The sequence below is a fragment of the Carcharhinus amblyrhynchos genome, chromosome 32 (assembly GCF_965287045.1).
Source record: "Carcharhinus amblyrhynchos chromosome 32, sCarAmb.v2.hapA, whole genome shotgun sequence".
In the NCBI taxonomy this organism is placed as follows: domain Eukaryota; kingdom Metazoa; phylum Chordata; class Chondrichthyes; order Carcharhiniformes; family Carcharhinidae; genus Carcharhinus; species Carcharhinus amblyrhynchos.
In genome coordinates, this window is record NC_137355.1 from 19,776,944 (window position 1) to 19,800,092 (window position 23,149).

Genomic DNA, 23,149 nt, shown 5'->3' on the forward strand with positions numbered 1-23,149 from the left:
TGAGGCCCCAAGTTTGGAGTAATGAAGTTTCTTTGTTAAACCCTTTCTTTGATTTACAAGTTGTGGTAAGTTTTGTTATATTTTTGTCTGCAATTGAAGAGTTCCTTCCAAAGAAGCGGAGGCAAATGTACCACTGCACACTAATATGCGAATAATCTTCAAACTTCATTGACAAAAACACAACAATTTTTTTTAAAACATCACTGCAATTTGTTCTATTTATTCGAAATACCTCAGCACGCGTTTTTAGATCACTGATTGGCACTCCTTCTTTTTCCTGGGTTTCTAACTCACCTTAAAAGCTACGCAGACTTTCCTAGCAACTAGCTTTTCCATGGCAGTTAACATCACAGGGTAACGAATCTCTTTCCCTTCACTGTCTCGTTCCACTTTCCCATCTAGAGCAGGTGACTTGCGTGCCTCTGCATGAGCGTAGTCAGGGCCCACTGTATATACCTGAAGTAAGAAGACGATTACAGTTCAAAACTCGCTTCCGATTTGCCTGCATGGCATAAAAAACATATTCACAACATCATGACCCAAAAACGGGTTGGGCTTTAACCTGGTGTTGTGAGACTTCTCACTGCTCATCATCAGCCAGGCGTCAGGTTATACTGGCCATGGATTTCTCCACCATTGAAGAAAACTAATGCACCACTGCCCTCTCCTGGTACCAGAACAATTACTGACCTAATATTATGTACGGATAAGATTAGAAAGCCTAGGAGCCTAGGCCCCTAGGCCCAGCTATATACATCTTGTATGGCAACAACACATCCTAATTCAGAAGAGGTGTGTTCCTTCCCTATCCCAAAACAGTGACCATGGTTTCCCAGCTTTCGGGAGGCCCAGATTGGTTCTGAAATGTTTCCGGACAGCCAAAGGGACGCCATTAGAGTGCTTATCAATGAGAACAACTTATATGACAAGATTCCGTCCGAGTAACTTACTTACAGCAAACAAATCAATGTCATCTGTACAATCAGGTATGTATTTTCAATAAAAGGCACTCCACGGACTTAAATAAAAGCAATCTACTGCAGATACTGGACTCTGAAATCAGAAGAGGAAATGCTGGAAAATCTCAGCAGGTCTGGAAGCATCAAAGCAAGGGGTCATCTGGACTCAAAACGTCAGCTCTTTTCTCTCCTTACAGATGCTGCCAGACCTGCTGAGATATTCCAGTGTTTTCTCTTTTGGGCTCCCATGGACTTTCCTTTCCCCTGAGCAACATGAAACAAACAACACACAGCAGGTTACAAAAGCGTGACTGCACCTTTACATCTGTTCCATCAGTTGCCATGAACTCTTCATAGATATAAGACCCAGTCTTACGCACAGTGCTTTCAGGGGAGTACACGCTGCTTCGACTTCCAATCTTAAAGTGTAGAAAAGTCACAGTGTGAAATCACATAACGTAACAGTCTACAGTGTTCTACTGATGCAAAAAAAAAGTACTGGAGATATGCGGGTTAGGTGGATTGGCTATTCTAAATTGACTCTAGTGTCAGGGGGACTAGCAGGATAAATGTGTGGGGTTACGGGAATAGGCCCTGAGTAGGATTGTGGTCAGTACAGACTCGATGGGCCAAATGGCCTTCTTCTGTACTGTAGGGATTCTATGATTTTATATGCAGATCTGTATTTCAGGGCTGTTCTGATATTGATTTCCATAGAGAGATAAATAGGTAATCAACAAAAGAAACAGTTAACAGACATGGAACAAGACTTTCAGATACAGAAAGGCCGGGGATTGGAAAGACAAACCTAGAGCAGTTATCAGACAATATTAACAGCTGGAAAGATCCTGGTCAGGGCAGCTTGCTGGAGATGACAGAATCAGCATTCTGCAACAATGCACCATAAATGAGTTCAGGGATTTTAGTAATTATATCTCATGTTTTATTTTAGTATCTGGTATCTAGCTTTTAGTTCACATTTACAGGAATCACAATTTCTATTTTCATCTTCAGAACAGTAATTTCTCGTAATTATAGCTCAACCTGCTCTAATTATTAAGTAGACCATTTTATTTCAAAACAGAAAGTCAGAGAAAGATAGCCAACATCTTGAATTCTTCTTAAAGGTCTTTCGCTTACACTGAAATGTGAATATTTGAATCACAGATTATGAAATGGTTCCAGCACAGAAGGAGGCCTTTTAGCCTGCCGAAGCCATGCCAGAACAACTCCGCAAGTCTCTATATTTGCTTTCATTAGGTGCTTATCCAATTCCCTTCTGAAATGCACAATTGAATCTGCTTCCTCACACTTGGAGAAAGTGCAGCCTAGGTCCTAACTACACGCATGAAAGCTATTCTTCATGTCACTGTTGTTTCTCTTTGCCAACCTCCGTAAATTGATGCACCCTGATTCTCCAATATTCCACCATTGGAAACAGATTTTCCTTTTCTACTCTGTCTAGGGTCCCCATGACTTTTCAAAGAATCCCAACAAATGCAGAAGGAGGCCATGTGACCCATCGAGTTTCCACTGACTCTCTGACAGAGTGTCTTACCTAGGGCCTTTCCCCCACCTATCCCGTAACCCCAAACATATACCATGACTAATCCATCTAAACTACACATTTTAGGACACTAAGGGGCAATTTACCGCAGCCAATTCACCTAACTCGCACAATTTTGGAGCACCTGGAGGAAAACCACGCAGACACAGGGAGATGAGCAAACTCCACACAGGCAGTCACCCAAGGCTGGAATTGAACCCGGATCCCTGGTACTGTGAGGCAGCAGTCCTAACCACTGTGCCACCATGCTGCCCAGGATACGATGAGAAGGAAAAGAAAGGCTTTTAGCAGGCACAAAGGGAGCAAATCAAAGGAGACACTTCTATCAAATCTCTTTTCAATCTGGTCTTCTCCAAGGAGAACAACCCTAGCTTCCCTAATCTATCCACATAACTGAAGACACTCATCCCTAAAAAAGTTCTCGTAAATCTTTCCTGATCCTCTCTAAAGCTTTCAGATCCTTCTTTAAAAAGTAGCGTCCAGAATTGAGCACAATATTCCAAGTAATATTTTATAAAGATTCACTATTCTTTAACATAAAATAATAGGCTTGGCAGCAAAGATAATCAGAGAGGTTGAGGTCAACTTGGTGAAAGAATTGGTTGTGATCTGATCACGTTCAATCCAAAATATTTCTTGCCCAAAATGTATCCTGGTCAACAGTTTTCCCTTAAATTAAACTATCTAAAAAAAGTTAGTAACTGTCAGTCACATTTTTCCAGAATGCCAACTGTGTCATGTTTCCATTACAGATGTTTAAACATTGAACATTATGTAAAGAGCAGCATTCTGATCCTCTTGGTTGCTGCATTGGGGCTTGAACCAATGACCTTTCGTGTCAGGGTCAAGGATGCTACCCTCTGACACACAGACCGGCACATGGCACAACAACCCCCAGATTTCATAGTGAGCATGCTGGGAGAAGTTTTAAATTACTTAAATTTGTCAGTTTTGTTTCTCAATGTATTATGTCCAAATTTGCAGATGATACAAAGTTGAGTGGGAGGGTGAGCTGTGAGGAGAATGAGGAGATGCTTCAGTGAGATTTGCACAGGCTGAGTGTGTGGGTATCTGCATGGCAGGTGCAGTACAATGTGGATAAATGTGAGGTTATCCACTTTGGTAGCAATAATAGGAAGACAGATTATTACTTGAATTAGTGTAAATTGAGAGAGGTGGATACTCAGCAAGACCTTGGAGTCCTCATGCATCAGTCGCTCAAAGTAAACGCTCGGGTACAGCAGGCAGTAAAGAAGGCAAATGGTATGTTAGCCTTCATAGTGAGAGGTTTTCAGTATAGAGATAGGGATATTTTGCTGCAATTGTAGAGGGCATTAGTAAGGCCAACACTTGAAGTATTGTGTGCAGTTTTGGTGTCCTTATCTGAGAAAGGAGGTCCTTGCTACAGAGGGAGTACAGCACAAGTTTACCAGGCTGATTCCTGGGATGGCAGATCTGTCATATGAGGAGAGACTAAGTCAGTTAGGATTGTATTCACTGGAGTTTAGAAGAATGAAAGGGAATCTCATAGAAACTTTTAAAATTTTAACAGAGTTAGACATGGTAGGATCAGAAAGAATGTTCGTAATGGTTAGGGAGTCCAGAACTAAAGGTCATAGTTTGAGGATAAGAGGATAAGAGAGATGAGGAGAAATTTCTTCGCCCAGAGGGTAGTGAATGTATGGAATTCACTACCACAGAATGTAATCAAGGTCAAAACGTCTAATTTCAAAAGAAATTAGATATCACCCTTGTGGCTAAAGGGATCAAGGAATATGGAAGGAAGGGGGGCCGGTGGGGGAATCAGGATAATGAATTTGACGATCAGCCATGATCAAAATGAATGGGCAGCAGGCTCGAAGAGCTGAATGGCCTACTCCTGCTTCTAATTTCTATGAACGCAGTAAGAAGTCTCACAACACCAGGTTAAACTTCAACAATCAGGTGAGTGACTCATCATAGAGAGCAGATTTGAGTATGGGGATACGGATGTTTTGCTGCAGTGACTCAAACCATATTTGACTGCTAAGTGACTCACCTGATGAAGGAGCAGTGCTCCGAAAGCTCATGCTACCAAATAAACCTGTTGGGACTTTAACCTGGTGTTGTGAGACTTCTTACTGTGTCCATCCCAGTCCAACACCAGCATCTCCACATCTACGAACACAGTGAATTGTTCTGACTTGGAACTGACTGCTCATAAGGGTAGTGAAAGCAGATTCAACAGGAACTTTCAAAAGGAAATTGGATATATGGTTGAAAAGGAGAAATTTACTCAGCCATAGAAAAACAGGAAGATTGTGGGACAAAATGGATTGCTTTTTTAAAGAGCCAAGACAGACAGCCAGCCTCCTTCAGTGAAGTATGACTTTATGATGATATGATGTAGCGCTGTGTATTATTGTACCTTACGGAACAGCCTCTGGCTCCCTCCCCCTGCCGACACAGGGTAGTAAATATACACATTGTGGTCTTCTGCACTCACGGGTTTCTCAACAAACGGTTTCTGGAAGATTTCTCCGTTGACTTCCACATGATCATCACCTTCCACCAGACTGCATTCTGCAAATGAGGAAACAGGAAGATGTCTGACTCGAGGACATGAGCTCCACCCGTGAGACACCACAGCTTTTCATCCATTCTTACACTAAACTGGCAGGAAGAGACCAGCTGGATTGGTTTAGTATTACACCAGGTGGCGCCTTTACCCAGCTGGTAACTATATCCTCATTTCAATATTGTTCATCTTCACTGTACTTTAGCACAAGAAAAATGACAAAAAGAAAAATCTGGGGATCCTCTAAAAGGAGTTGTATAATCGTCCGCATCCTAATGCTGCATGGAACAGCCAACAAGTGAAGTATAATGTACAGCACAGATACAGGCCCAACTGGTCTATGCAGTGGGACTGCTCCTTCTCCCAACCCCATTTGTCTAACCCTATCAACATCTCGTGCTGCTCCTTTCCCCCCCAATCTGCTTATCCAATTTCCCCTTGAAAGTGTCCATGCTTTTGGCCTCAATTCCTCCTGTGGTGGCAAGTTCACTTTCTGGGTATTGAAACTGCTCTTGAATTTTCCACTGCATTTATTAGATGTGGAAAAGATATACTTCATTGCAACAAGTCCAGTAAATCAATTCTATAAGAGGCATTCAATGGAGTTTAGAAGAAACCTAATGAGATCTGAAGAATTATATACAACTCAAAATGTCAATTCTATTTCTCTCTCCACAGATGCTGCCAGACCTGCTGAGCATATCAAGCATTTTCTGATTTTAATGAGAATGCAGTTATGTATCTAAGTTAAAACACTGGTTATTGGAATCACCCATCCAAGCAAAATCCATAAACATTGTAGCAAACATTTAAATAACAAATAGTTTTAAAGCCAACAACGCAGACAAATTTTGCTCCCAACTAAAGAAAGAAAATGTTCTGGTGGAGTCAAATGTTAAAAAAAAGACACAATCATTCTCTCAGAGAAAGAAAGTGGGTAACCCATGCAGAATGAACTGGGCCTTTGAACCTTTGTGAAAAGAGTGTGTGTCAAGAGCTACAAGAACAAATTCCAAATTTTATCCTCTAATTTCACTGTGCAGAAGGGATGAGTGTAGAACAGGAACACTAACCGTCAGGCCTGTCTGGGTCACGATTCAGCACTGCATAGCGGGGAAGATCTATCCCCTCTTGCTGTAAAATTCGATAGACTTCTCTCCTGCAGAAGTATAAAGAAAACGTACCAGCCAATTCTAGCATTTTAATCCAGAAAGACAAGTGTATGTGTCTTATAAGATTCTGGCCATTTCATTTCTCACGAATAACTGTATTACCATATGCCAGTATTTCAAAGCACCACTGGTAATTTAAATAGGATTAGATGGATAGAAAAACTCTGACTTAAAAATAACCGGAAATTAAAAATACTGCAAGTGTCAAACTGGTTTGTCAACACCTGAAACAAAGAAAGAGGGTGTATTTTCATTGGAACTCATTAAATCAGTAAAGATCACTTTAAAGTTTACTTATTAGTCGCATCTCAAAGTTTGAATTGGATGAAATTTCGCCTAATTTTTCTTGTCCCCAAGTGCCTTCTATCCCTAAAATATTATGCAGCTTACTTTTTGAATTTGCTGATATGAACTGCACCTCCTACAGTTCTGATAAAAGTTACAACTGTAGTGTAACCCTGTCTCATCTCACGATGCGAAGTGAACTGCTGTATACTTTCACTGTGTTTCATTATGATGGTTTTCGTTTTAAGGCAACACTTCTAGCTAGAACTTGTCACTTGCGAATAGAAGTCTAAATTAAGTTTATTCATTACTGTCACAAGTAGGCTGACATTAACACTGCAATGAAGCTGGGATTCTCACAGCAACTTCATTGCAGTATTAATGTCAGCCTACTTGTGACACCAATAAACAAACTTTAAAAAAAAAACTTTAAACTTTAATTCTTACTGTGAAAATCCCCTCTCTGGCACCTGTTCGACTACACGGAGGGAGAATATAGCATGGTCAATTCACCCAACCAGCATGTCTTGGGAGGAAACCAGAACACCCACACAGAATGGGGAGAACATGCAGATTCCGCACAGACAGGGGCCCAAGGTGGGAATCGAATCCCGGTATCTGGCGCTCTGAGGCAGCAGTGCTAACCACTGTGCCACCCTGTAGAAGTCTGAACTAGGATTTCTACAAAACTGTAGATCTTAAAATTGATTGTATATGGATTTTTGAGAAATATTAAAATATATCTACACATTTTCTGAAAGATAGGGCGGGACTTGCTGGCCATGCTCGCCCCAAAACCAGAAAATCCACATAAGGTCAACAGATCTTTGCACGGTGCGCACCGCCCCCCCCCATTTGCTACGATTCCTGTGGCAGGCAGGGCTGGACAATTCCCCCCATAGTCTTTGAAAGATACATTGATTTGTTTGAGTATTGCATTCCTTACTAGATCCTGCAAGGAAACAGCTACCATCTCAATCATATTAATATTTCAGAAGTAATAATTTTGTATGCTGCTGCACAGGGGAGAGAGGGCAATGGACTTGATCTTAACTTTAAGTGAAAGGTTTTTGAGCAAGTTAAAATTGGGCCTTGGGTTTTTCAGGTGAAGTGAGGTTAAAGGATAAAAGGTTATTTATTCATGGCGGTCTACAGTTGTGTACAACAACTGGTGGGAAGATGCAATTGCAGTGACAGGTTTTCTAATGGGTATTTATTATAGAATGCATTTGGACACAAGATTTCAGTCTTCTATAAGAAGGTACAAATTGGTTTGGAAAAGTAAAGTAAAAGTAAAAGTATATTTATTAGTGTTACAGTAAGGCTTACATTAACACTGCAATAAGTTACTGTGAAAGTGATTTGTTTCTTGAGAATGGATTTGGTTTTGAAGCATCCAGGAATACAAAACAAGAACACCAGTGATAGCTTTTCATAACTCCAAAGGACTGCAGCATCAAAGTCCAGGTAGATCCCAGCCGGACTGCTGATCTCAGCAGGGAGTAGTGGCCTGAACAATCTAAAAGTGGCCCCAGTATCGAGGCTAAAGAGGAAAGTTGGGCTAAAGCCAGGTTCCCACTTCTAGTTGTTACTCATCAACTCGATGAATAATGCACATGTGTGTGGATGTCAGCTGAGGACAGGGTTAGGCTCTGCTTTAATGCTCTTTATTTTACTTATTTATTAGTGTCACTAGCCCCAGCTTGGGTCACTGGCCGTACAGAGTCTGCATGTTCTCCCCATGTCCGTGTGGGTTTCCTCCGGGTGCTCCGGTTTCCTCCCATAGTCCAGAGATGTGCAAGTTAGGTGGATAGGCTGTGCTAAAATTGCCCCTTAGTGTCAGGGAGTAGATCTGTTGAATTCATGACAGTAAATCCACGGGGTTATGGGGGTAGGGCCAGGGTGGGATTGCGGTCGGTGCAGACTTGATGAGCCGAATGGCCTCTTTCCGCACTGTAAGATTAATGTAAGCCTATTTAGTTATAAACTGCAATTAAGTTACTGTGAAAATCCCCTAGTCGCCACACTCTGGTGCCTGTTCAGGTACACAGAGGGAGAATTTAGCATTGCCAATGCACCTAACCACTGGACTGTGGGAGGAAACCGGAGCATCCGGAGGAAACCCACACAGACATGGGGAGAACATGCAGACTCCAACAGACAGTGATCCAAGCCAGGAATCGAACATGGGTCCTTGGCGCCAATTGGCAGCAGCACTGTGCCACTATGCCACCCCACTCTGGAGCGGACAGTGCAGTAACCTGCCGACTGTTACCTTGTGGATTTACACATGAAACCACTTAGGCCATAAAACTCATCGCAAGTTCCAATCCCTGAAAGGGAAAGGCAAATCGAGAGAGAGAGAGAGGGACACTGATTTTACACAAACAATATAGCATTACCAAGCCAGCGCATCCTTCTGCCTCAGGGTTCAGGCCAAAACAAGTCTGTTCATTTTTCACACCAACATGCAAACACTGATGTGAATAAATCTGCAGCTAATGAACTCAATTCTGTAATGAAGACGTGCTTTTGTCACAAATCAACTAAATTTGTCAACATATGCGAGCTGACCACCCATTAGAATTGTCCCCAAGGGTCAAATGCCACCTATTCTGAAAACAGAAGCATTTCTGTGTTTCTGGTTGGTCTTGATTACTGCTTTTTATTGATTTATTTTTTATCTGCATACATATATAAAAAAGTCTTTGGGGCTCAGCTCAAGTCAAAACACCCTATGAAATGTGTATTTTCCCTTACTGGAATTTAATTAACTAACTGTCAACTTTCTGCTTACATTAAGACTTTTGGACATTACTAATAAATGCCATGGACACGTTGCAATTTAATGCATGAATTCAATTGCAGCTCAAAGCACAGACCAGTCATCGAGGCTCCATCAAGATGTTCCAGCAATAGATTTTAATGAGATTTACAACATCAGGAAAGCCTCAGGAAAAACGAAATTAAATCAATATGGATCTTTGAGCCATTTTCTGGTTCTGTGTAATCAAAGTGTGGACATGAAGGGGTGGGCAATATAGGAAGAGAAGTAGGCTGTTCAGCCCCTAAAGCCTGGAAGAACTAGAATACAATTACCATAGGCTTTCTCTGCAAAATATTCCTGAGGGGAGGTTTGTGTTGGCTTGGTGGGCAGTGTTACTACTCGAGAATCTCACTCAGGTATTCAATCTATATCAGAGTCTGAATGGTAAGCGCTGGCAGTCTACGTGACATAATGAGGACATCACAGCAGCCCTTCTGAAAGCAGACGGGCTATGCACACCAATCTCAGGCACAGTCAATGATGGTTGTCAAGGTGGAAAATTACAGCCAATAGGTTTAGTTTATTTATTAGTGTCACAAGTAGGCTTACATTAACACTACAATGAAGTTACTGCGAAAACCCTCTAATCACCACACTCTGCCACCTGTTCGATACCAAGGGAGAGTTTAACAAGGCCAATGCATCCAACCAGCACGTCTTTCGGACTGTGGGAGTAAACCAGGGCACCCAGAGGAAACCTGCACAGGCACGGGGAGACTGTGCAAACTTTGCACAGACAGTGACCCAAACCATGATTCAAACCCGGGTCCCTGGCACTGCGAGGTAGCAGTGCTAACTACTGCGCTGCCTTGAGAGTAGCGAGAGAAGCAATGTGTTCTGATCATTTAATAAAAGCTGGGTCCATTCTGGCTCAATGCCAATCACAGGGTGCTTGTTAAAAGCAAATTACTGCAGATGCTGGAATCTGAAACCAAAAGAGAAAATGCTGGAAAATCTCAGCAGGCCTGGCAGCATCTGATGGGAGAGAAAAGAGCTAATGTTGCAAGTCCAAATGACCCTTTGTCAAAGGACATCCGGACTCGAAACATCAGCTCTTTTCTCTTCTTACAGGTGCTGCCAGCCCTGCTGAGATTTTCCAGCACTCTCTCTTTTGGTCACAGGGTGCTTGTAATCCACCCAGCCAGAAGGAGAAGAATGGGAAGCCATTGTGCTGGATTATATGAGTACATTAGAGTAGGTCTTGGCTAGTTTAATGAAAACTGAAAAGTGGTTCGTGGTTAATGTAATACAGAACTAAAACAAACTTAAATTCTCAAAATCAACCTACTCTGATGACATAAATGGACTGAAAACAATTCAAACAGATGCCCATGGATCTGATTGAAGGTACAAGTGGAAGAATTCTTCATTTTAACTTTTGGCACATACCTGTCTTGGATATAATACTGCATATTCAGGTCATTGATGAGAACTGGATTCCTGAGTTTAGCATAAGCCACTGCTTTATCCAGGGGAAAACCTTGGGAGGATGAAAGGAAAAATTGACACCAGCTCAAAATCCAGAACTTTTAGTTCATTTACCAACACCACTTAATACCATTATTTCTAATTATAAAAAGATTCAATCCATCCCTCATACAAATCATACCAGCAAAATAGAATTGCATAGATTTCCTTTCATTCCACAGAGACAATAATGATATATAAAGCAGCTAATTTGTGCTGCGCCATTTTGACCCAACTGGTATGACTTTGGATTCACTAGCTGTAAAGTAATAGAATCTCTACAGCGCAGAAGGAAGCCATTTGGCCCATCGAGTCTGCATCAACAACGATCCCACCCAGGCCCTACCCCCCTAACCCCATATATTTATCTTGCTAATCCCTCTGACACTAATGGACAGTATAGCATGGCCAATCCATCTATCCACACATTATTGTACTGTGGATTGGCCACAGCACCTGGAGGAAACGCATGCAGACATGGGGAGAACATGCAAACTCCATACAGACAGTGGCCCAAGCCGGGAATCAAACCCAGGTCCTTAGTGCTACGAGGCAGCGGCGCTAGCCACTGTGCCAGCGTGCCACCCTAAATTTACTTTGTAAATTTCCTAATATGACAATTTTTTTTAAATTCATGATAGGACATGGGCGTCGCTGGCTGGCCAGCATTTATTGACCACCCCTAGTTGTCCGAGGGCAATTGAGAGTCAACCACATTGCTGTGGCTCTAGAGTCACATGTAGGCCAGACCGGGTAAGAATAGCAGATTTCCTTCCCTAAAAGACATTAGTGAAGCAGATAGGTTTTTCAGACAATTGACAATGGTTTCATGGTCATCAATAGATTCTTAATTCCAGATTTTTTTTTTAAAACTGAATTCAAATTTCACACACCAGTTACTATTCTTGCTATTTCTCACCTTTGGAATGGAAAGAGATCAGACAGTCGCACACTGGCCAGTTCTCCACAGGCTCATTCAGGATGACATCCTCATTAAATATCACCACGCTGATGTACTCAAACTTACACAGGCGTTCTAGGATTTGAGTCATTGGTTTTGATTTAGATTTTTTCGCCATTGCGCAAATCCCCACCAGGATTTGGCGCTCGGGGGGCTAGATGAGAGAGAGAGAAAACAAAAAGGGAGAAAAAAAAACGAGGTTAATGCTTTTAAACTTTAACAAAATTCTTTAGAAATCCACTGAATTGTTGTGACCAGATTATCGGCTCATTTTCTCAATTGTTGGAAGCTTGTTATGTGCAATCTAACTGCTGCATTTCCTAAATTACAGAGGTGACTACACATCAAAAGTACTTTATGGTTGTTGAGCACTTTAAGATTGTGGTTGTGAAAGGTGCTGCAGAAATACAAGTCTTTAATTCCCTTTTATATCGCCCACTAATTTTCAACACATTCACACATTTAGAACCCCAAACCCATTTTTTTCCCCCAGGCCTGAATTATAGCAGCATGAACCTAAGGATTTTCCATGTCCAAATGTGGTGTCCTCATACATGAGCTTATATTGCACGTGCCACCAGAATATCCAACCATGTAAAATGATTATAGCCAATCCTAACCTTGCCCTCACTAATCAGACACAGACACACATGTACCTTTCAGCTAGTTAGATAGTGCTGACAAAGTAGAAATGGTTGAGGGCTTCATGTTTTTAAGTTCCGGATCGCCAACAACCTGTCCTAGTCCCCCACATGCCAACACTATAAGAAAGCCCATCAACACCTCTACTTTCTCAGAAGGCTAAGGAAATTTAGAATGTCAGCTGCAACTTGCAACAACTTTCACAGATGCACCGTGGAAAGCATTCTTTCTGGTTGTATCACAGCTTGGTATGGCTCCTGCTCTGCCCAAGACCACAAGAAAGGTCGTGAACATAGTCCAATCCAACACGCAAACCAGCCTCCCATCCACTGACTCTGTCTACACTTGCCGCTGTCTCGGCAAAGCAGCCAGCATAATTAAAGACCCCACGCACCCCGGACATTCTCTCTCCCACCTTCTTTCATTGGGAAAAAGGTAAGAAAAAGTCTGAGGTCATGTACCAACTGACTCATGAACAGCTTCTTCCCTGCTGCCATCACACTTTTGAATGGGCCTACCTTGCATTAAGTTGATCTTTCTCTACACCCTAGCTGTGACTGTAACACTACATTCTTCACCCTCTCCTTTCTTTCTCTACGAATGGTATGCTCATCCATATAGTGAAAAGTATTGTTTCTTGCACACTATATACTAATACATATGACAATAATAAATCAAATTAAATCAAAGGCTGGCTGATTCCTTTTTTTGATAACTTAGTTGCCAAACTGCAACTTCCAGAAGTACCAGCGTGGTATGGTGGCACAGCGGTTAGCACGGCTGCCTCACTGTGCCAGGGTCACAGGTTCAATTCTGGTTTCGGGTCACTGCCTATGCGAAGTTTGCACATTCTCCCTGTGTCTGCGTGGGTTTCCTGCGGGTGCTCTGGTTTCCTTCACAGTCCAAAGATGTGCGGGTTAGGTTGACTGGCCATGCTAAATTGACCCTAATGTCGGGGGGGTTAGCAGGGTAAATGTGTAGGTTTGCAGGAATAGGGACTGGGCAAGATTGAGGTCAATACAGACTCGATGGGCCAAATGGCCTCCTTCTGTACTGTAGGGATTCTATGGAATTCCACGGATTGAAAATCTGGGAAATTCCACTCTGCACCTCTGTTAGACATCAACTCAACAAACTACGACACTGGTGGAACCAGTTGCAAGAGAAATTGTGCCTGGAGAAATCACAATTAGTCAAAAAGAGTCAAACGTTACCACTGAGATACGTGACATTTTTATTTGACAACTTTGATCCACCTTGAACAATACATTCTTATACTGCTTGTACATAGATGTACCCACCATAAAAACAGAAGCTGTATGCTGTTGCTCCTGACCATACACAATGGGCTTTTCATTTGTTTTTCCTTGGGTTAGTTAGTTAGCATCTTTCACAGGTTGTCCTAAAGCGCTCAACAACCAGGAAGCACTGTTGTAATTTAGGAAACAACACAGTCAAATTGCACACAGCAAACTCCAACGTCTTCCCTTGGAATTAGAAGGTCTTCAAGTTAATACTGTACTATCAGAGGATCCCAAACTATAGATGAGACATTAAACAGAGGCCCTGTTTCCTGCTCAACTGGGCATGATAAGGTCCTATAACAACATATAAAGAAATACTGATGTTCTGATCAACACCATTGTTAAGTCTCACACTCTCTTGCTGTGTGAAGCAGTTGTCACATGACAGAATTATTAAGGTGCAGATGGAGGCCATTTGGGCCATTGTGCCTTCACCAGCTCTCCAAACAAGCATCACGACTTAGTGCCATTCCCCTGTCTTTTCCCTATTCCTCTGCACATTGCACCTATTTAACTAATCATCTAATGCCTTCTTGGATGTCTCAATTGAATCTGCCTCCACCGCATTTCCAGGCAATACATTCCATACCTGAATCACTCACTGTGTGAAAAAGTTTATCTACATAACAGTGGCTGACTTATTAAAAAATGGTTTGATTGTAGAACAATTGGTTTGGGGAGGCACCCAAGTTGCTCTGTAAATGCAAATACATTCCTTACTCACACAATAAGAATTGAGAAGCTGAACAATGGAGTGTAATGTTGGTAGGTGAAAATTAAACATTATTCTCAAGTTTGAAAGAAAGACAACACTCCAAACCTCCAACCGTCACAGCACTCAAACTGAATTACACCTTTACAGGAGAATGCTACTAACCAGCGCCAACCCTTCGTCAGATCTGACGAAGGGTCATCCAGACTCGAAATGCTGGCTCTATTGTGTCTCCACAGATGCTAAAGTTTATTTATTAGTTACAAGTAGACTTACATTCATACTGCAATGAAGTTGCTGAGAAATTTCCTTAGTCGCCCACACTCTGGTGCCTGTTTGGGTCAATGCACCCAGCCAGCACGTCTTTTAGAATGTGGGAGGAAACCCATATAGACATGGGGAGAATGTGCAGGCTCCACACAGACAGTGACCCAAGCTGGGAATCAAACCTGGGTCCCTGGTGCTGTGAAGCAGCAGTGCTAACCACTGCGCCACCATGCCACTATCAGAACTGCTGGGATTTTCCAGCATTTTTCTGTTTCTGTTTCAGATTCTAGCATCCACAGTATTTTGCCTTTATCATAGGATTAGCAATTCCTTGCTTAGAATTTGATACACCTTGTGACACTAATAAATGAACTTTAAACTTTATCTACAGTGATGGCAGTAAGGAAAATACACTGGTGAGTGGAGACATTAAATTGGGAGTGAGATTTGGAACTTTAAATATAGTATCACTGCTCAAAAACAGCAGCGAGAACCAGGAATTAGGTTGGAACAGAGTGCTGTCATTCAGTCTCTCAACATGCAAAGTGTAAAGTGAAGCAATTGCTAATAAGAACACCGTTCATTCCTCCAGTCCCTGATAGTTAAGGAGCAACTTTTCCTTCTGATCTTATTGGACTGCCATCAATCATCAGGTCACAGGTTACCACACAGGGCCTGCTTTACAGACTAATGATAGTTTTCAAGGTTTAAAGGCTAAAGTACTTAAGGCTGACATACATTTTATGTGGTCTGCACAGAATTCTGAAGGAGACATTGCTTTATTATCCCACACCAATGAGAACTGTTATTTTCAAAGCTATGATGTGGAGATGCCGGCGCTGGACTGGGGTGGGCACAGTAAGAAATCTCACAACCCCAGGTTAAAGTCCAACAGGTTTATTTGGTAACACAAACCACAAGCTTTCGGAGCGCTGCTCCCGTTTGTGAACACATCTCCTACTCACTCGATGAAGGAGCAGCGCTCCAAAACCTTGCGGCTTGTGCTAGCAAACAAACCTGTTGGACTTTAATCTGGTGTTGTGAGTCTTCTTACTGTATTTTCACAGCTGCCATATCGATACATCTATCTATATCAGCACAAGTTCCACTGTGTTTATGTGAAATCAATTGTCAGAGCTTCCTAAAGATCAACAGCACATGGCCATGTCTAATGGACAAAGCTGCACTGCTGACATTTATTACAATAAGTGAAGATGAGAGTTCACAAGATGAGAAAGCTACAGAAAATAGGGAGGGATGGGCAAGAAAGACAAAAAGGGTAAAAATAACACAGAAGCAAAAAGGGAGAAAAGCTTCTCATAAAAAATATGACTTTGGAAATAAACAAGTATCAAAAGTAAAATTTGAAATCAAAAAATGTATGTCAAAAACAAAGAAATTGGTCAGAATTAGATCCTGAACTTCCTAACCCACAGATTACAATCAGTAAGAAAAGGCGACACCTTCTCCACGATCATCCTCAACACCAGTGCCCCACAAAGCTGTGTCCTCAGCCCCCTCTATACTCCTTATACACCTATGACTGTGTGACCAAATTCCCCTCCAACTCCATTTTCAAGTTTGCTGACGACACCACTGTAGTGGGTTAGATCTCAAACAATGACGAGACAGGGTACAGGAATGAGATGGAGAATCTGATGAACTGGTTAGGTGACAATAATCTCCCCCTCAATTCAACAAAAAGGAGGAGATTGTCATTGACTTCAGGAAGCGTAGAGCAGAACATGCCCGTCTACATCAAGGGGGACAAAATAGAAAGGGTCGAGAGCTTCAAGTTTTTAGATGTCCAGATCACCAACAACCTGTCCTGGTCCCCCCATGCCGACACTTTAGTTAAGAAAGCCCACAAACATCTCTACTTTCTCAGAAGACTAAGGAAATTTGGCATATCAGCTATGACTTTCACCAAATTTTACAGAAGTACCATAGAAAGCATTCTTTCTGGTTATATCACAGCTTGATATGGCTCCTGCTCTGCCCAACACCCCAAGAGACTACAATAGCTTGTGAATGTAGCCCAATCAATCACAGAAATCAGCCTCCCAACCATCGACTCTGTCTATACTTCCCACTGCCTCGGCAAAGCAGCCAGCACAACAAAGGACTGTACGCACCGTGGACATTCTCTCTTCCACCTTCTTCTGTCGAGAAAAAGATGCAAAAATCTGAGAACACACAACAACCAACTCAAGAACAGCTTCTTCCCTGCTGTCATCAGAACTTTAAATGGACCCACCTTGCATTAAGTTGATCTTTCTCTCCACCCTAACTATGACTGTAACACTGCATTCTGTGCACTCTCATTTCCTTCTCTAAGAACAGTATGCTCTGTCTGTATAGTGCACAAGAAACAATACTTTTCACTGTATGTTAATACATGTGACAATAATAAATCAAATCAAAAAAGTCAATGAAGAGGCAAAAGGGAGGATTTCTCCCTGATTTTAGCAATATATTCAGTTCCGGTATAAAATAGTTTTTATTTTATTCACACCAACTTTAAAATGAGTAATTACAGTTCCAAACAGCGATTAGGGGATTTGCAACTTCATTGCAGTTACATATAAACCTACTTGGGACACTAACAAATAAACTAAAAACTAAAGGTGAGTGTTGTTTCTTGTGCTTTCTCTTGTGCACTAGGGAATTGCGCATTATATTTCTGACAATACATATGGCTTTCCTCATTTATATGGGGTTGATTGAAATTGTCCATAAAGAATTCAAGAACTGGCCTGGAAAGTTCAGGATTCATAAACCACTAAGTTGAAGTTATTTTTAAGCATGAATGTCGACACATAAAACAGCAAAGTACAATAGTATATACACAAGATAAAATAGTGAACAAAGAAATGAGACAGACATGGAACAACAATGTAATAAATGCTCTGGGCAATTTTTACTTCCGTGAAGACATCACCTTTTTTTTTAATTGTTTACTCAAGCCTTAAAGTTACAAAGCCAGTGCTCAGATTGGAGCAGGCAAACCCAAGCCAATTCCTTGCTTGCTCCAAAAGCCAAATTCAAATTCCAATTGAATTGGCCACTTTGCGGCCTCCACAAGAGAGGCAAACAAGATCCAAGCCGACAAGTTAAGGCTTTGCACCCCACCTTGGGCTCAATCTGACGCTTGATCTTAGCCAAAAGCCGAGAAGTAATAATCACTAGGAAAATGAGAGCAGAAGTTTCTAGAAGAGAAACCTTTTGGACAAGATAAAATTTTCTCCCACTTCACTTGCAGTATGTTTTTGATAATCTACACACAACCTCAGGAAGTCCCAAGGCACTTCACACCCAATGAAGTGCAGATATCAGTAAAATAAAGAGTAAAGTTTATTTATCAGCCACAAGTAAGGCTTACATTAACACTGCAATGAAATTACTGTGAAATTTCCCTAGTCGCCACACCCCAGCACCTGTTTGGGTCAATGCACTCCAACCAGCACGTCTTTTAAACTGTGCAAGTAAACCGGAGCACGCAGAGGAAACCCAAGCAGACACGGGGAGAACATGCAAACTCCATACAGACAGAGACCAAAGCCGGGAATCGAACCCGGGTCCCTGATGCTGTGAGACAGCAATGTTAACCGCTGTGCCACCCTGCCTCACCTGCTGCATCTTCAGAGGCATTGCAACCGAAGAAAGGATTAAAGTTGTCTAAACTGGAGTGACCCTAAGATAAAAGCAAAATACTGCGGAATCTGAAACAAAAGCAGAAAATGCTGGAAAATCTCAGCAGGTCTGACAGCATCTGTGGAGAGAAAAGAGCCAACATTTTGAGTCTGGAGTGACCCAAATTTTATTCTAGCACTTTACTAAAATTCTTACCTCAAAATTTATGCATCTATCACAAAGAGCTGCCATGCGGTTCCCTGATCTCTTTATCAAGCTGAACTTAGGCAGCAATGGTTCATAGTACATGTTCTCTTGATGATATTTAGAAGTGGCTTTCAAAGCCAGCCAATTATTTAATTGAGGAAAAGAGGAATGATGTTGGTTCAGTCAATTTCAGCAGGTTATCAAGCATTATGGAGTTTGGGGTGGGGAATGGGGGAGGTGGCAAACCTGTTCTGCATTTATCCCAACATATGTTTAAAAAAGTACTTCAATTTAGTAGTTTATGAATCCTGAACTATCCAGGCCAGTTCTTGAATTCTTCATGGGCAATTTCAATCAACCCCATGTGTGGGCAGCACAGTGGTTAGCACTGCTGACTCACAGCTCCAGGGACCTGGATTTGATTTCTGGCTTGGGTCATTGTCTGTGTGGAGTTTGCACGTTCTTGCCACGTCTGTGTGGATTTCTTCCAGATGCTCTGATTTCCTCCCACAGTCCAAAAATGTGCAGGTTAAGTTGACTGGCCATGCTAAATTGTCCCTAAGTGTCCTGTGATGCAAATGTTAGAGGATTAGCCAGTAAATATGTGGGATTATGGGGATAGGGCTTAGGTGGGATTGTTGTCGGTGCAGACTCAATGGACCATGTGGCCCCCTTCTGCACTGCAGAGATTCTATGGTTTCTATGATTCATATAAATGAGTTAAACCATGTGCAGTCAGAAATATAATGTATAATTTCCAAGTGCACAAGAGAAAGCACTCACCTTTAGTTTTTAGTTTATTGATTATTGTTGCAAGTAGGCTTAAATTAACACTGCAAAGAAGTTACTGTGAAAATCCCCTACTTGCCACACTCTGGTGCCTGTTCAGGTACACTGAGGGAGAATTTAGCATGGCCAATGCACCTAATCAGCACGTCTTTCAGACTGTGGGAGAAAACTGGAGCATCTGGAGGAAAGCCACACAGATGCAGAAGAACGTGCAGACTCCGCAGAGACAATGACCCAAGCCAGGAATCAAACCCGGGTCCCTGACGCTGAGAGGCAGCAGTGTTAACCACTGTGCCATCATACTAACTTGATCCAATACTTGTAAATGTTTAGAGAACAGTAGACGTTGAATCCCTTAGGGTAAGAGTAATGATCAACTTTAACATGAATTGGGACCTAATTATGGCAAAGACCACGGCTTGACTCCATCACTTTACAAAGAATCAAGATTAAAGCTGGGTGCAACTTAAAACAAAATGGATGCAGGGGAATGTTTAACAACAGTTTACAAGCTGGTGGGGTGGGTAAAAGTGGTTAGCATGTGGCTCAGAATAACTCCAACAATACGATGGCAATCCAATAAGGTCATGAGGGAGAGTTGCTCCTTAAATATCGCATACTGGAGGAATGAATGGTGTTCTTATCAGCAATAATCAAGCAAGAATTGACAACTCAGGATATTATGTAAACTGACAGCCAAGCAAATTATACACCTATGAACCGCATGTGACCAAATAGTTATTTACATTCAGAGCTAATGGTAGGCTCGGTTAATGCAAGACTTGCCCACCTGTTTTTACTTGCTCAGTAATAAAATGTTTTTGCAATGGGCTAAAATCCCAAGGAGTTACTTGTGCTGGGGGCCCCTCACTATTCGTCAATTAGCCACTAAGCCACTTCCACATGTAGGCCGAATAGAACAGGCAGCATTTTACTCCATTTTCCCTCTACTCTGATCTGTGTTATGCCTCTCATTACTGCTTGGGATTGATACTAAATGCCCAAAATACAAACCGCATCAATGGTCAGACTGATATTCTTAACTAATCCTGCAATTTCTTGGCAAAAGTTATAGACTAAAATCAAAATAAATATAGCAGCAGCAGTCCTCACCAAAAGCAATGATCCCACGACTATAATAGTCAATCGTGACAAGCTTCGCCAAGAACAGTAGCACTGTAGAATCCCTACAGTGCAGAAGGAGACCATTCAGTCCATTGGGTCTGCACCAACAACAATCCCACCCAGGCCCTATCCCTGTAGCCCCACATATTTGTCCCACTAATCCCTGTAACCAACAATCCTGGGAAACTAAGGGACAATTTAGCATGGCCAATCAACCTAACCTGCACATCTTTGGACTGTGGGAGGAAACCCACGCAGACACAGGGAGAACGTTCAAACTCCACACAGACAGTGACCCAAGCTGGGAATCGAAGCCAGATCCCTGGAGCTGTGAGGCACCAGTGCTAACCACTGTGCCGGCCTTAAAGTTTATTTATTAGTGTCACAAGTAGGCTTACATTAAAGTGCAATGAAGTTACTGTGAAAATCCCCTAGTCGTCACACTCTGGCACCTAACCAGCACCTCTTTCGGACTATGGGAGGAAACTGGAGCACCTGGAGGAAATCCACGCAGACACGGGGAGAATGTGCAAACTCCACACAGACGGTGACCCAAGCCTGGAATCGAACCTGGGTCTCTGATGCTGTGAGGCAGCAGTGCTAACCACTGTGCCACTCATCAACAGCAAAAGCTCTGTCCCTGGATGGTCTTAAACCACCAACCTTCCGGTTAATGTCCAAACCAGAGGACATGGCACTTGAAGAGGAGGTAAATTGAAAAATAATGTGCAAAACTAATATTTCAATGAATGAGTGATCAATGAAACAGCATCCCTACAGAGTGGTGGAAACTGTTAGCATTGAAACATTATTGAAGATTAGATTGATTTCCTTCAGAAAGCGACATTTTGTGATTTGAATATGAGTATTTGAGTGCAGTGTGTTTGGGAGAACAGTTGACTTTACTATATTTCCCAAATCTCTTCACCACACGGAGTTTATTTTACTTCACCTCATGTCTGGGTCTGTTATAGAGTCACTGATTACTGTGATTTGTTAATAGCTTCAGTAATTAAGACCAAAAGATATAGCAGCAGAGTTAGGCCACTCAGCCCATCGAGTCTGCTCCGCCATTCAATCATGGCTGATAAACTTCACAGCTGCATTCTCCGCCCTTTTTCCTGTAACCTTTGATCTCTTTACCAATCAAGAACCTATCTATCTCTGTCTTAAAGACATTCAACGACCCGGCCTCCAGAGCCTCTTGTGGCAATGAATTCCACAGATTCATCACCGTCTCACCAAAGAAATTCCTCCTCATCTCGGTTATAGAATCATAGAGATTTACAGCATGGAAACAGGCTCTTCAGCCCAACTTGTCCATGCGGCCCGTTTGTTTTTAAACCCCTAAGCTCGTCCTAATTGCCCACATTTGGCCCATATCCCTCTATACCCATCTTACCCATGTTCTAAAGGGTTGTCCTTGATGCTGAGGCTGTGCCCTCCCACCATAAGCCCTCCTACTAATGGAAATATTAGAAACATCTTCCCCAGGTCCACTATATCCAATGCACCGTGCAACTATCAGGATAATTAAAAAGTGAACGAGGGGGATCTGGGTCATTTTGTTTGTGCAATTCCGGTGATGTAACCCATGTATTAGTTGTAATTGTTTTCTGTCCCCTCTCTTTTCTGACTGGCAGTGACTATTATTGGAGTAAGGGTTCATGGGCACTGGCAAGTTTCAATACTACCTGTATCCCCCCTCCACAATCCATAATTAATAATTCATAGAATGCCTACAGTGCAGAAAGGGGTCATTTGGTCCATCAAGTCTGCACCGAACTCAATCCCTTCCAGGCCTTATCCCTGTTACCCTATTTATTTACTCTGCTAATCCCCTAACACTAAGGGGCAATTTAACATAGCCAAATCAACCTAACCCACACATTTTTGGACGGCAGGAGGAAACCGGAGCACCCAGAGGATATCCACACAGTAACCCAAGCTGGGAATCGAACCCAGGCCCCTGGCGCTGACAGGCAGCAGTGCTCACCATTGTGCCACCGTGCCGCCCACATTGTTCTGCAAATAACAAGACTCAAGTTGTCAATTTTTAAAAATGTTAAACTTAAAGTTTTAAAAAAACTTTAAAAAATTGAAACTGGCCCATTGAAGGAGGAAATATTGCTGATGGCATGTGAAGCAAAATGGTGGGGCAAGTACTTCCCAATCAAAGTATTTCTCTAACAAAATAATTAGAAGTAACCAGAGCACAAATATCAGGAAAAACTTCATCAAAAACACCCAAAAACAAAATAGTGCAGCTTCTGGAAATCAGAAATAAAACAGAAACAACATTTTCTGTTTTTATATTAAAAACATCTATCCACTCCGTACCAATCCATCCACTGAAGAGACACACATGGGTTGGAAAATAGGAATGTGGAATAGAGCAAAGGCTGATAAGTACACTACACAATATAGACTGTATCAGAGATCAGGTTTGAACCCTAGTTGGGGCTGAACTGGCTTTCCTCAGCTGAGGAAAGGAAATGCTGCAGTCAGCCTTAGCATCCAATGAGGAGGAGGCTAAATAGAACCATAGACTCCCAATGGAGAAACAGGCCATCTGACCCATTCAGTCTGCACTGACTCACTGAAAGAACATCCCACTCAGACCCTCCCCTCATTCTATCCCAATAACCCCATGTATACAGAGAGCTACATGCTAA

General features: G+C 42.1%; 1 protein-coding gene across 8 annotated transcripts in view; it reads right to left on the reverse strand.

The window, feature by feature from the left end:
- Positions 1 to 23,149, reverse strand: part of ppip5k1a (diphosphoinositol pentakisphosphate kinase 1a) — a 153,165-nt gene that overhangs the window by 109,975 nt on the left and 20,041 nt on the right. For all 8 annotated transcript variants that reach the window (XM_080216069.1, XM_080216066.1, XM_080216068.1 and 5 more), the window contains 6 exons: positions 11,754 to 11,949; positions 10,757 to 10,847; positions 6,157 to 6,242; positions 4,934 to 5,088; positions 1,277 to 1,378; positions 295 to 456 (listed from right to left, as the gene is read on the reverse strand). In XM_080216069.1, coding sequence (XP_080072195.1) covers positions 295 to 456; positions 1,277 to 1,378; positions 4,934 to 5,088; positions 6,157 to 6,242; positions 10,757 to 10,847; positions 11,754 to 11,949 — 792 coding nt within the window. The remainder of the gene's footprint in view (positions 1 to 294; positions 457 to 1,276; positions 1,379 to 4,933; positions 5,089 to 6,156; positions 6,243 to 10,756; positions 10,848 to 11,753; positions 11,950 to 23,149) is intronic.